The 16036-nt window shown below is 37.9% G+C and overlaps 1 protein-coding gene across 1 annotated transcript in view; it reads left to right on the top strand.

The window, feature by feature from the left end:
* Window positions 1–2658: 2658 nt before the first annotated feature.
* LOC122966769 (serine protease 27-like) overlaps window positions 2659–16036 on the top strand; it is a 61179-nt gene continuing 47801 nt past the window's right edge. The window contains exon 1 of the mRNA XM_044331095.1: window positions 2659–2961. Within this exon, the coding sequence (XP_044187030.1) occupies window positions 2874–2961 (88 nt within the window). The 5' untranslated portion in view covers window positions 2659–2873. The remainder of the gene's footprint in view (window positions 2962–16036) is intronic.

Raw genomic sequence — 16036 nt, 5'->3', positions numbered from 1 at the left:
AAAAACATTAAAAACGTCTGGCAGTAATTAACACTATTAACCTGCAATCTCTGAACAACATAAGGACAATTTGGGAACAGGATCTAGGCCTGTCTTTTGCAGAGGACCAGTGGGCTTCAACTCTTGATCTAGTACACTCCTCCTCTCCTTGTGCTAGACATGGTCTAATACAATTCAAGATAATTCACTGTCTCCATCTAACTAAGGAGAAACTGGCAAGGATATACCCAAACATGGATCCCACCTGTGATTGGTGTAAATCTAGAACTGCAACCTGGATGCACATGTTTTGGTCATGCTCAAGCATTGTAGAAAAAGCAACATGTAGAAATTATGTATGTATTATGTAAATTTGTGTGTCATCTGCATAATTATGGTAACATATTTTGTTTTTTTATTTTGTTCTGTTTTCCACAATCTGAGCTAGTGGAAGCAGGTAGATGTTGAACAGAAGAGGCCCCAGAACAGAGCCTTGGGGAACTCTGCATGTCGTTTTTGTCCACTCAGATGTGTAATTACCTATTGATACAAGGGTTAGGGTTAGTCAACTGTCAAATGCAGCACTGAGATCCAGTAAAACTAAGACTGAAATTCTGCATCTGTCTGTGTTTAAGTGGATGTCACTGAATAACTGCTATTACAATTGGGCACATTTTGCAGATGGTGAAGGAATGTAGTGAGATATGAGAATTTGGGCAGCCATTTGGCTGAGAACCACCTGCTGCTTCAGTAGCCGCCGAAGCCAACAGAAGGGGCTGTGTCTATGAACAGCTGGACGTCTTCCTGCCTGGTGACGTGGTCATCATAAAAAAGAGATTCTGTTCCAGGAGGAGAGGAACTGGTGCCACTGTTCCATCTTGTGTGTGTCATCTATCATGACATGGTCATGGAGAGATGGAACAGTGGCAGATATGGAAAGGAGATGTGATAAGAAGGAACAACCTTGGGGGATGATACATATGGCGTAGTTGAGGTGGCCCAGCAGAGAGAGTAGCTGGCATTTGGTGCATCTGTGAGCCAGAAGGAGATTTGAAATGAGTAAGGAAATCCAATGGATTTTCTCAGTAGGAAAGGATGCTTGGAGTGAGATGGAGTCAAGGATGATGCCAAGAAATTCCAGCGATGTGTCGGGACCTTCCATTTTCTGAGAAGAGAGGAAGTCCAAGTTTGTGGAGTCAAGACTATAATGGACATGATGGTGGCGTGATGGTGAGAAAATAGGTATTAAACTGATTTTAATTGGGGTATTGAGATACTTACACAAGCTGTGCTTAGATGGATTATGAGAACAAGTTGGACTGGCATGGGCTCTGCCACAAAAGGAGCAGGTGTTAAGTTATAACAGACCATCTTCCTGCCCTGGCAGAGGACTGGTCTTCCTCTCTTATCCATGCCTTTGGGACACAGTGGGGCTTTGTTTGTTTGGAGCTGAGGCACGAGGGAGAGGAGTGGTGGGGGTAGATGCTGTGGCGGGATAGGATGGTGCACCGCACAGGTCACAATTCAGAGAAGAGCGAGTGGAAGGGAGAAAGAAAACTAGACAGAGAAGGAGAACAAGGGGTTTTGGCTGATGGCACCAACAAGGATTGCTGTTGTTTAGCTGCGAGTCCGTGAACAGTTGGATAAGTTTTGCTTTATTGTCATAGCGTTGAAGAGTTGTTGAAGAGAGATGTTTCACTGAGTGCTGGGTGCTTCAAATGGTAGACTGCCCACTCAGATGTGGGATGGTCAGAATCTTGGTGTGGTGAATTTGGTTCGTGGTGGCTTTGCCCATCATTTAAGCTCCTGGAAATCAAGCGAGCCGGAGAGGGGCGTCTGGAATGGACGACATCCCTCAAATGCCAAAGGCGAGATCTTCCCCCTGAAGCTGCCGGAAGGTAAAGGCTTGACAATGTTGGCTGTGTCAGAGGATGAATGCTGAGAGCTCTGTGAATGTGAATTGCTGAGTGCAACTGAGATTGCTGAAAAGTTTGAATGTCATTAAGTGGAGAGCTCCAGGACTTCAGGAGTTTGCTGATCCTCATCAAACAAATCATTATCAGACGCGAGAATGCGAGTCTGTCACAGGTCATGTGAAAACTGAGACAAAGGAGAAAGGAATGGATAAGGTGTGCTAAATACTTAGTAATACTTTTTGTGTGAAAACAGGATGTATTCATGGCATGGTCTTTGTTTTCAAACCTAGTTATAAAACTTTATTAGTTACATTTCTAGCTGCTAAATAGTTCTAGCATAGATAGACCCTACTTGCCAAATAGTGTCAAGCATTTCCGAAAGGATATCAATATCATTATAAAATGAAAATGAACAGTATATTTATACTTTGTTTGGCCACATACCTGATGTCTGCCTAAAAGTAACTCATCACACTGACCAATTCACGCACACTATCGACTGCCTATGCATGCAATTTCATGAACTTGCGCTCTTCCAACATAGAAAGGCTCAGTGCCCACACAATGTTTGCTGCTGGGGCAGGAAACCAGGGGAGAGGGAGGGTAGAGGGCATCGGCCATTAGCACAAATCACACAACCTGATATTTTGATTCAATCAATATATGTGTTTGGCAGGGCAGGTTGTGCACAAACAGGAATTCATTTATTTAAAAAAAACATTCCAGAAAAAAGGTACTTTCTCTCTAGGAGGCCAAACGGCAGCTGCTAAAGCCCCCTTTGAGGTCTATCTATGCACGTGCCTAATAGAGTCGGCATATTGAAAATGCTCCTATGAGTCATGCTGGAGTGCATGTACAATTGACCTATGTGATTATTCAATCACGAGGATGTGTTGGTTGTCAGGCAGGTAACACTGCTTGTCAGAGAAAAAGGGGTGTGTTTATGTTTGTGGGAGGGAATATAAAGGAAGCTTATTTATGCCGGAGCAGATCGATATGTACTATACAGTGATGGCTCTCTACAAAGTGATCTGTGTGGCAACTCTGCTGACTCTACTGATACAAGGTAAGCTTCCTCCTCACCTGCACACACCTGAACTAATGACATTTATACTGAACAATAGGAAGGAAATAAAATCATCTAATTAAGTAAATATAACTGTAACACAACAGGAGTGCAAATCCTGCATTCAGTAAAATGTACTCAAGAAAAGTAAAAGTACACAGCAGACCCTGTCAGTGCTAAAATGTAACACATGAGTACAAGTTAACATGTTAAGTGGAAGAATTACTGAGATCTCTGACCTAAGTAAAAGAAGAAATACCACAATAAAATCTTACTAAAGTATTGGCAGCAAAATGTACTTAAAGTATCAAATGTAAGAGGACTCATTATGCAAAATGGCCCCATCTAGAGAGTTATATGTATAAATTATATATTATTGAAATATTAATACTGATTCATTGATATATACATTTTAAACATTTTAATATCATCAAGTTAGAGTAAATTTGAACAACTTTACTGTTAAAATTATGATATGATTTATGTATAAAATACTGACCTGAAAAGTAGCCAGTAACTATAACTGTGAATTAAATGTAGTGCAGTTAAAATCCAGACATTTTGAAGATAGAACATTTCTAAAGGACAAAAACAATGAACTATATTTATTTAATGTTTAACTAATTTAAGGAAGTTTGGCATTAGTTAAGGAGAAATTAGTGTAAATGTGAAATCTGAATCTGCAAAGTAAGCAGAAACTATGGGCGTCAGATAAATGTAGTGGAATAAAAAGTACAATATATCCGCCTGAAAAGTTTCCTAAAATAGAAAACTGGGTAATAAATATACTCAGTAACTCATCACGTCTGATTTTGTGGCTCCAAGAATCCAAAAAGGGAAATCATTTGGTACTGAATTCTGTTCTAAGGGCTAAAAGATGAAATGATGGCAGATAATGATGTGAGGGAAGCAGCAGCTCCTGCTTCAGCTTAGTTTATTTGCTTAACAAATACTTGTCATTCATCCTGTCACTGACTGTAAAGAGTCACTATAAATCACAGCGTCTTATGCTGTATTCATGTTTTAAGGTTCTCGAGAATCTAGGAATCTGGGAGTTTTTGCATTTATTGTGGTTTTGAAAACATAAGACTGCATGTAATGTGATTACAATTTTGTTTGCCATACAATTACGTATGTGGAGCTTGTGATCACATGATTCGAGTCCCCTTTATCCCACCTGTGATTTGTCCTCTTTATAGACGTGAGTGCAGGCTGATATAACAGATGCTAAATCCATTGCTCATTTTTCCTCTTGCAGAAAAAGTTGAACTACACATCACTTAGTTTTAAATTGGTTTGATGAGTGGCAAGTTCTTCTTCATGTAAAAAGACCCATTAAAGTCTTATTAAATAACTGATAAGATTAGATTCACTTGGTTTGGCAGTAAAAAGTGTTCGATTTATTAACATTTAACAAAAATCTTAATAATCCCTTAAAATTAGAAATTTTGGTTTTGAGATTTTGATAGTTTCGACTGTGCACGTTTTTTTATTTTATTTTATTTTATTTTATCAGAAAGTAAGCAGTTCTTTGAAGTAAAATATTATAACATTGATGTATTCTCCATTTATATCTCATTGTAACAAATTTTAAGTTATTTTAAGGACTTTCTGTTTTATAGAACAGAATCTATTAATTTTATGCCTTAAACCCCTTCAAACATGTCATATTAACATCAGTGTGATATTTGCCTTGAGTAAATCACTTTAATGAGTATTTTATGTGCGATTTGATCCTTAATAAGCTCAAAAAGCCACCATTTTTCACTAACATTTGCTTTTGTTGTCTAAATGAAAACACACAAAGGACTAAGGACACAGACCCTGGTCTCCAGTGTAGGGCTACAAATAACGATTATTTTCATTATCGATTCATCCGCTGATTCATTGCTTAATTGTTTTGTCTATATGATGTCAGAAATTAGTGAAAAATGTTATAATAGTTAGTTATAATTTCCCACAATCAGAAGTGAAGGTTTTAAATGTCTTGTTTTGTCCAACCAACCAAAGACAATCAATTTATTATAATGAAAGAAGGCATTGAAAGACTTACAAATGACTAAAATGATTACTCAGTCATGATAATACTTTCAGATTATTTGGTCTGTCAGTTAATTGATTAATTGTTGCAGCTCTAGTCCAGTGTCGACATCCAACTTTTTTTTAGATACTATAAATGTTCCTAAACCAAAGAAAATGGAGAAAAATGAAAACATTTGAGAAGTTTAGAAGGAAAAATCATTATTTGGTGGAGCTGTTAACAACTCATAGACATGTGAAATGTGACCCCGACTACACACTGCTTTTTGTAAGACGTCAAAAGACAAAAAGGTTGGAAACCACTGGTTTCATCTTTAACAATGTGTTAAAAGCTTGTTATATTATCCATTGTGTCAAATCTTCATCTGAAAAGTAACTAAAGCTAAATAAATATAAATATTGTGGAGTAGAAAGTACAATATTTCCCTCTGAAATGTAGTGGAGTGGAGGTATAAAGTAGCATCACATGGAAATACTCAAATAAAGTACAAGTACCTCAAAATTGTACTTAAGTACAGTACAGAGTAAATGTACTTAGTTACTTTCCACCACTGGCTGAAATTCAGTTGGTGATGATTAAGGGATTAGTCACATCACGCACACATCCAGTCAGAGGAGCCGCCTTATACTTATACACACATTACACACACACCTTTGTGTATATAATGGCACAAATAAATAAAGAACACAGCTTAATAGAAATATGTTGTCTGTGTTTTTTTCCTACCTGTTCTGGACAATGTGGGTTTACTGATGCAATAAAACAGGTTTGATGGGACACTAGATGGCACGTCTGGGTTCCCTAAAATAACATGACAGAATGTGAGAGGTGGCTGCTGAAAGAGAGATATGTGAATTATGTCAACATCCCCTCACTGCACTGATAAATAACAACATTCCTATTGTCTGTTAAGGCTGAAAGGTCAGGTTAGGTAAGGTTAGAAACTTTATTGTCCACAATGTGGAAAATTGTCTTTGGTGTCACCACAATCACCACAGATTACAAAGAAGACAACAGTAAAAAAGAGAGGGGAGAGCTTGGAGTTCAATCAAGACAATTCAATTACAGTTCAATAGGCCTTTTACAAAAAGTACATTTGACATCCAAGTGTCCGTACCACACAACCATGTTAAAAGACAAGATGCTTTCCACCAGATTCTTGTACACCATGTCAAGAATATTCTGGCTCACCTTGAAGTCATTAAGTTTCCTGAGTAGGTATAACCTCTGCATGGCTTTTTAAAAACATAATCTGTGTTATCTATAAAATTAAAGTGGTTGTCTATATAAGTTCTGAAGTAATTAAAACAACTAACTGCAACTTAAGTGCTGTCATTACTCAAATTATATGTAGGATTTATTCTTTCCTTTTTTAAAGACAGTAATTACACTTTTTGTTCATTTTTTACTGTCAAAAATGTGCTGACTCTGCAGGTTTTGTTACTCTGCTCTGAATTTTGGCCTAAACCATTTTTGTTTGTTTGTTTAGCTGCATATTTACTTTAATGAAACACGTTTTCAATTCCAATTTTAACCCTCAAACCCCCTGTAGCCTATATGTTCATTAATAAACCTCATATGTTCTGTAAGTCTAACAACTGAACCTTGGACGTGGCTCCACTGGCACTTTAATATCTTTAATTATCTGTATATGTCTCTGTCTATCTTCCTCCCTCACATTATGTTCTACTGTTGTTACATAATAAAATCATAATTAACCTTCATTGGGCAAAAGAAAAATAATCAGAGAGAGAAAAGATATAAAAAAAATAAGAAAATAAATATTCAAATTAAGAAAGATTGATAATGCCAGAGCAAAAATAAACAGAGAAATTTAAGAAAAGAGAAGAAATACAATTATACAAACATCTGTAAAATAGTCTGAGAGTTTTAAAAGCTTTTTTGTTCAAAGAACACTTTTCTTTATTTTTTATTTTTATTTGTTCCCTCAAACTAACAAACTGTGTCCATTAATGACTAAATCATGTCAATACTGCCCTCATATTAATCAGCTTTACTTTAGCTTTACCTTAATTACATGTTTAACAGTTTAATACAGTTTACAATATTCAGTACGATCTTGGACTGAGATGCAGTGATACATCCTGTTTTTCATATCATTTATAAAAACAGAAAAACTGAAATTTTATGGTTGTAGTATTTAACTGAAAACAAAAATGAGATCAATCACACAGAACTGTCCTCCCTCTTCCAGTATGACCTCATTTATTTTGGTTTTTGTTATAATCACAGCTGAAAACCCCCCAAAAATGAATAAAATACATCATCAGTATGAAGGTCTTGAAACTTGCTTGAATCCTTTTAATTACTGGGGGAGAAAAATATAAAGGACACCTGATACATTCGATGAGTCCCATCAGCAGAGAACAATGATGCATGTTTGGTAAAACATCTCCAAATAAGATGAACATTTTGATGAAAATATGTGTCACTCATATTTTAAAAATTTGTGTTCAAGTTAGTTTAGTAGTCAATATTGTGATCATTACAAGTGTCCTCCTTTTGACATATCATGTGTCAATATATCACATAGTACTAGTGAATATAAATACTGAATTGTTGTTTCAAAAGCTGTTTGCTTTCTGTTTTTCCAGAGTCACATTCGAAACTAAGTGGTAAGTCAGTTTCCACTTGTTTACTTCCCTTCCTCCTGTCAGCTGTGACATTTTAAACATGTTGTTGTATAGAAATGTCGATAGTTTCATTGTTGTTAGTATTTGCTGTCAAAGCCGTCATTTCATGGCGTTTTCTCATCCATCTCTCAGTACAGTGCGGTAAGGCTCCGCGCAACAACAGGATTGATGGAGGAGAGGATGCCCCTGCAGGTAACTGGCCCTGGCAGGCCAGTGTGCAAACAAAAACTAACGACCAACCACCAAAAATGCACCACACCTGCGGAGGATCCCTCATTAACAGGAAATGGGTGCTGACGTCTGCTAAATGTCTTGAAGGGTGAGTAGTTAGACTAGAGCTGTTATGGAAACATGCCATGGTTGAGACCCCTCCAAGGGGTCGCCGGATGAATCTAAGGGGTCTTGAAGGGTCTCTCTTTCCCGTCCTGATTAACAGTTCAGGAAAGAAGAAAAATTATGTTCTGCTGCTCAAATTTAGATACCTTTTTTCTAGCTTTTTCTTGTGAAATTCTGAGGAGTTTTACTTCATAAGTTTCTTCATCTTTGGTTGAATTAAGGGTTGCAAGCAGACAATGCTTCATTTTGAGGGGTCACCAGCCAAAAAGGATAGGACTGACTGCTCTAAATGACAAAAGGGGCACTCTACCAAGAGTTTGAGCTGCATTTTAGGGTTTGGTTTGGTTACATTTTTGTTTCTTGAAAAAAAACTAATATTTTTCTGCTAAATCATGTATTTTAAATAATATGCACCTTAACTTATTTGTTTATTTGTCCCCTACAACTAACAAGTTGTGTCCATTAATGATTAAATACTGCCCTCAAATTAATAGCAATATCATCTTAATTCCATTTGTCTATATTCCCTCTACCTGTGGAGTTAAAACAGTTTAATAAAATTTACAATTTTTAGTACAATCTTGGACTGAGATTCAGGGATAAACCTCATGTTGTTAAACACAATGTTGTGTTATTTCTCTCAGACATACAGTATATACGGCGATAAAAGATTATTTTGCTGTAAAAAAAACAAAACAAAACAAAAACTTTGATGATACTGCAGATGTCTTTTGGAAAATCAGCTTGTCTTCTGGCAACTGGTGCAAAGAACATGGGCCACATGTACAAATTATTCATTTTGTGTAATTTGAGGGTAGGACTCAGTAAATTGAGATTGATTTTAATTTGAGAATATAAATTTCTAACTTGTGGGAATTATATCTCCTTGTTGCGACATGGTCTTAAATGGATTTGCATCTGCTTGACTGAAGTGGTCTCGACTGCAGTTCTGCTTCTCATGTCTTTGCACTGTTTTATTTCTCTTTTGATCCTCAGCCACGAGGCAAACACTTTGACTGTGGTCCTCGGTCGCCAAGCGGGGACTGGCACCGATAAGGCGTCTAAAAAGGTCTCTAATATCATCAAGTCCAGCTCTACTCCTAAGACCAACGACATCGCCCTCCTGGAGCTCGACTCACTGGTTACTCTCAATGAGTACATTCAGCCAGTGTGCCTGGCAGCCTCAGACAGCACTTTCAAGGTCGGCGTGGAGACCTGGATCACTGGCTGGAGCAAAACTGGAGGTGGGTCAAATAGCAACTTTATTTATTCATTTATTTTCATAGATAGCGCCACTACAATGATGGCAAGAGCGGCATTTTCTCAGACTCATAAATGTATCTCAGTGAGCGGCAAAACCTTCCTGTAACTTGCAGTTTGTATTAATATTTTTATCACAATCTGCATATGACAATACTATCACACCCCACATTACAAAAGTATTATAGTATTAAAGTTCTGATGATGACGTCAGATGAAAGATCATTAAAATCAAAAGGGTTCATGTATCAGAGGAGCATTAATGTGCTTCAGTGGCGGCTGGTGACTCAAAAAATTGGGGAGGACAGGAGGAAAACCAACATGGAATCTTACAACAAACCGCATCAAACTATATCATTGTCCCAACAATGAAATCGGAGGGGTGGGGGGCAATTTTATATGCCAATAAAACAACTTGCTTTTAAAAACAAAAACCCCAGAGTGGTGTAAAGGCTGCTTATTTAAATACATTTAGCATATACATATTGTTTCTAAACAAAGAAGAGCTCATTTTAGCTGTGGAGTGGTTCAGATGTGTGATTTTACCAACAAAGTGAAATTCAAATTTATAGTATTGTTCTATTGTGACAACAGATTTATGTTTTCATCAAAAACAGGGAGTCCCTGGCAGCGTCCTGCTGCTGCTGTGCTGCCCAGTCCAGATCCATTCTCCCTTAACAACAGTCCTTAACAGTCCTTCCATGGATGTATAAAGAGTCCCACACGCTGCTACAACAAGCTACCTGTTGTGTTTGCTAACGGAAGCAGCTATCTACTGCTCCATAAAGAAGTGAAGAGTAATTTATCTATATCTTACCCGTCTCCTTCTCTTACCAGTTCGTCACATTCACGTACATTACAGTCAGAGGCGGCACTGGTTACAGTGGTAGAGAAGTGAAGATGAAATCTGGAAACTATCATTGGACCATCATGATGTCAATATTGCATCCTGGTTGTTGATTGGTTAGGGAGGACGTCCTGCCTTGGAGCGTCATTTTATGTGTCTTGGCCAATCATAGATTAGCATGAAAAAAAGTGAAGTACATTAAATTGATGTAGGAGATCCCGCCCTGCAGAGGATAGCAGGAGCCCGTCCTCCTCTGCTCCCCACCACCACTTCACACACACTGCTCTTTCTCCTCCTGCCCTGCAGGTGTCACTGTTGAAGCATTTTAATCAGAATTTCAATAATGGATTTTTTCTAAAGAAGAGAGAAAAAATATTTTATGAATAATACTGAGATTTGTTAATGGTTTATTTCGACCAAATATTCTTTTTTATATTTTGATCTCCCTCTTGCCTCTCAAAAAATAGAGGAGGAGCAACCTCCTCTGCCTCTATGGACCAGCCTCCACTGATGTGCTCAGTAAATTTCATTGTAAACAGCTGGCTAAAGTTTACTAGGTTCTGAAATAAAATTTGAAATTTTGGCATGATTGTGGCACAAGAGGAAAGGTCGAAGGTCACCAGAAACATTATGATGAGACAGACAGACAGGTTGACTGACATCAGTAACCTTAAAGATCCCTTCCAGACATGTTTTAGAAGATATAACAATAATCAGCTTTGAATAATATGTGTTTAACATGGTTTTCCCACAAAAAGTATATTTACCTTGTGAGAACGTCTTGAAATGACATCTCCTTCTCCCTCACTGTAAAATACAGAATCTATCACTATGCAAATACTTTTCTTTTCAAAAGTTTTTCTCCTGGACACAAGATGTCTCCTACTTCACTGTAAGGTACATTCATACTGTTTGTGCACTGGAGGCTTCAAGTTTCCACATCACACTTGTGTAAGTTGCAACTGGACAACAACTGGCTCCCCTCGGCTTTATGGAGCTTTATAGTGAGTTTCAGCTCATTGATTATCTGTCCGGCTGCAACTTTACTGTTTTGGTTCACTCTCAGTGCTCTCATAGCATCGTTTTGGGCTGCAGCAGGCAGCTGTTTTCAGAGAAAAAGCTGTAAAAAGCCACTGTACACTACCTGCTCAGCACCAAACAGCAAACAGACACAGTTAGCTGTAGACTAGCTGGTGAACATCGTGGAGCATTTAGCAGCTAAAGAGCCAGATATTTCTCTCAGGAGTTGGTGGAGAGCAAAAACAGAGCTAAAAGAGAGTGAATATTGGACTTACATTCACCAGGTGGACAGAAACACGACTCCAAATGATGTTGCTCTGTAACTGCTGGTCCTTATTTCACCATTTGTGTTGTTTATTAAACTGATTTTGTGTCTCTTTAGAACCTCTTACCTCAAAGCCACTAAAGGAGCTGAAGGTGCCTGTTGTGGAGAACAGCAAGTGTGAACTAAAATTAACAAGCGCAGAAAAAGCAGAAATGAAAGACAACATGATCTGCGCCGGGTTAAATGAAGGAGGGAAGGGCTTCTGTAAGGTGATTATTTTACCACCTGTGCTTCCTTCAGATTTCCCCTCCTGCAAAGATTCTTTCTCCTGACCCACTACTGAATTTTTCTCTCCTCAAAGGGGGACATTGGGGGTCCGATGGTGTTAAAGACAGAAGGTGTCTGGGTCCAGGCTGGAGTCATGACCTTTAGAAAAGAATGTTCAGCTACTTCTAAAGATCCAGGAGTCTCTGCCGGAGTGTCCAAGTATGAGTCCTGGATCAAAAAACAAATCACCAGTGACCAGCCAGGCTTTGTCACCTACCCGTACGTGGACCTCTCTAAGGGTAATTCATGTCTGTTAACTACAGTCATGTGTTTTTCTGTCATGATGACCATGCTTTGCTAAATATCTAACTGATTTTTAACCTGAAATTTGAAAGCTTTGAAATTAGACATTTTTCCACACTGCGTGACAGTTTCAGATCTATTCTGTATCAGCTTGTTCCACCTCTTCATTGAGGATAAATGATCTTTACACTGAGGGAAATATTCAAACTAAAGGCTCCATGCTTTTTATGGCTGCACTATTCTAATAGAACAGAAATATTCCAGATGTTTGTGCATCATTTTGTACAAATTTTCCCAAAAGTCAGCTTGACATGTTTGGTATCTTTTTTTGGATCTCTACTAGAATTAAAAATAAAGTTCTGTGAATTTGAAGGATGTTTAATGTTTAAAATGATGGATCATCTTCTGCAGTCTTTCTTAAATAATCTATCATTGTCTGCCTTTTGCCTTTTAGCATTAAATTCCCTCTTTGTGTTTCCTCGGACAGTGTTTCCCTGTTGAGCTGCGGTGGAAGTATAGTAACAAAAAGAGGGACTTTGGCACTAAAAAGACTGTAACGTTTAAAGATATCTACTTGATTTGACTCATTTGGACGCTGAAGCTTCATATTAGCTTCAGATAAACTTTTGAAATTTTGAAAAACACTTGAAAATTTGTGAACCTGTCCTTTAGGAGAACAAGTAGAAGTAAAGAAACACCGAGATTAATATTGAAATGAGATTATAGTTTCACCTCTTGTTATCTTGAGAGCCTCCTAGCAGACTCCCAGGATCTTAATCTTTAACCCACAGTTGAAGGTTATAATAAAGCAAACAGAAACCACAGTGGTAATTCAGGGAGGGCCGAGCATTGCTCACTCTGTGTTTTTATCGTCTGTCTCTGTAGAGTGTGGTAAGCCTAAGCTCAACACCAGGATTGTTGGAGGACAGGCGGCCCCTGCAGGTAACTGGCCCTGGCAGGCCAGTGTGCAAAAGAATAAAGTCCACACCTGCGGAGGATCCCTCATTAACAAGAAATGGGTGCTGACGTCTGCTAAATGTGCTGGGTGAGCAGTTAGACTAGAGCTGTGATGGAAACATGCCATGGTTGAGACCCCTCCAAGGGGTCGCAGGCTGAATCTAAGGGGTCTTGAAGGGTCTCTCTTTCCCGTCCTGATTAACAGTTCAGGAAAGAAGAAAAATTATGTTCTGCTGCTCAAATTTAGATACCTTTTTTCTAGCTTTTTCTTGTGAAATTCTGAGGAGTTTTACTTCATAAGTTTCTTCATCTTTGGTTGAATTAAGGGTTGCAAGCAGACAATGCTTCATTTTGAGGGGTCACCAGCCAAAAAGGATAAGACTGACTGCTCTAAATGACAAAAGGGGCACTCTACCAAGAATCTGAGCTGCATTTTAGGGTTTGGTTTGGTTAAATTTTTGTTTCTTGGAAAAAAAACTAATTTAAAATACAGAGTTCAATACCTTACTTAACTGAAAATAGACACATTTTTCTGCTAAATCATGTATTTTAAATAATATGCACCTTAACTTATTTATTTATTTGTCCTCTACAACTAACAAGTTGTGTCCATTGATGATTAAATACTGCCCTCAAATTAATAGCAATATCATCTTAATTCCATTTGTCTATATTCCCTCTACCTGTGGTGTTAAAACAGTTTAATAAAATTTACAATTTTTAGTACAATCTTGGACTGAGATTCAGGGATAAACCTCATGTTTTGGCTGTTAAACACAATGTTGTGTTATTTTTCTCTGACATACAGTATATACTGCGATAAAAGATTATTTTGCTGTAAAAAAAAACAAAACAAAACAAAAACTTTGATGATACTGCAGATGTCTTTTGGAAAATCAGCTTGTCTTCTGGCAACTGGTGCAAAGAACATGGGCCACATGTACAAATTATTCATTTTGTGTAATTTGAGGGTAGGACTCAGTAAATTGAGATTGATTTTAATTTGAGAATATAAATTTCTAACTTGTGGGAATTATATCTCCTTGTTGCGACATGGTCTTAAATGGATTTGCATCTGCTTGACTGAAGTGGTCTCGACTGCAGTTCTGCTTCTCATGTCTTTGCACTGTTTTATTTCTTATTTGATCTTCAGCACCAGCACAACGGGTTTGACTGTGGTCCTCGGTCACCAGACTCTAGACTCCAACTCCAATAAGGAGTCTCCAACGGTCTCTAAGATCATCCCACATGGAAATAAGGACATCGCCCTCCTGGAGCTCTCCTCACCAGTTACTCTCAATGACTACATTAAGCCAGTGTGCCTGGCAGCCTCAGACAGCACTTTCAGCAACGGTGTGAACACCTGGATCACCGGCTGGAGCAAGAGTAAGTCATATAGCAACTTTATTTATTTATTGATTTATTTTCACAGATAGCACCACTACAATGGTGGCAAGAGCGGCATTTTCTCAGATTCATAAAGCATCTCAATGAGCGAGAAAAACTACCTGTAACTTGCAGTTTGTATTAATATTTTTATCACAATCTGCATATGACAATACTATCACACCCCACTTTACAAAAGTATTATAGTATTAAAGTTCTGATGATGACATCAGATGAAAGATCATTAAAATCAAAAGGGTTCATGTATCAGAGGAGCATTAATGTGCTTCAGTGGCGGCTGGTGACTCAAAAAATTGGGGAGGACAGGAGGAAAACCAACATGGAATCTTACAACAAACCGCATCAAACTATATCATTGTCCCAACAATGAAATCGGAGGGGTGGGGGGCAATTTTATATGCCAATAAAACAACTTGCTTTTAAAGACAAAAACCCCAGAGTGGTGTAAAGGCTGCTTATTTAAATACATTTAGCATATACATATTGTTTCTAAACAAAGAAGAGCTCATTTTAGCCGTGGACTGGTTCAGATGTGTGATTTTACCAACAAAGTGAAATTCAAATGTATAGTATTGTTCTGTTGTGACAACAGATTGATGTTTTCATCAAAAACAGACAAGATATCACATGATTTACATGTTTCCTATGTATTTTCTTAGTACACAGAAATATATAAAGTACCACAAAGTTTATAATGTGATACAGGAACAGATCAGTGCTGAATACAAGAAAGACTGAACACTAAAAACATTCACAGATCTAAATTTGTAGGTTCACGTCAGAAAGTATTAATGCATGTATCAAATACATGACTTACACACTCTTATCTATGTGCACCACATACAAAATATAGTCTACAAAGCTGACATGTTAACACTTATTATTCTAGTTACTTTAAGCTTATTACTCAATATAGACTCAGCTTAAAAACCAATTGAAGAAACTGTCACAACAAGCAGCCAGACCTCCTGCACACTCATTCACTAATCACACAACATCAACAGGTGACTGAACAACCACTCAATTAAAACCGGGATCAATTCCACATGAATGAGTGAGTCCAGACAGCTCACTGTAACTTCAACAAGCAAACTACCTACTGCACATTATATATATATCTCTGCTGCATTCTTCTTAAGGAGATAAATTCACACAACAGCTACACAGAGAGACATTTAACCATCAGAGATGAAATTAGCAACCAAAGAGACAGAGAGAAAGAAGCTGTATCTGACTCACGTTATCTGACGTCTTCTTCTTTCTTTCATGGAGATGAAGTATTCATGCAATAACATCCATTTGTAGCTGTTTGTCATCTTGTTTGTTAGTTAACAGAACTTTGTAGCTGCTGGTTAACCAGTCTGATATCATTAGCAGCAATGACAAACAAGCTAACTCCCCTGGTTGTTTCTCTGGTTGCTTCTCTCTCCAGCCTCCCTGGCAGCTAACGGAAGCAGCTATCTACTGCTCCATTAAGAAGTGAAGTGTAATTTATCTATATCTTACCCGTCTCCTTCTCTTACCAGTTTGTCACATTCACGTACATTACAGTCAGAGGCGGCACTGGTTACAGTGGTAGAGAAGTGAAGATGAAATCTGGAAACTATCATTGGACCATCATGATGTCAATATTGCATCCTGGTTGTTGATTGGTTAGGGAGGACGTCCTGCCTTGGAGCGTCATTTTATGTGTCTTGGCCAATCATAGATTAGCATGA

The sequence above is a fragment of the Thunnus albacares genome, chromosome 17 (assembly GCF_914725855.1).
Source record: "Thunnus albacares chromosome 17, fThuAlb1.1, whole genome shotgun sequence".
NCBI classification, from domain to species: domain Eukaryota; kingdom Metazoa; phylum Chordata; class Actinopteri; order Scombriformes; family Scombridae; genus Thunnus; species Thunnus albacares.
Note: the sequence above shows the minus strand (reverse complement) of the source record. Positions and strands in the feature narration are given on the sequence as shown.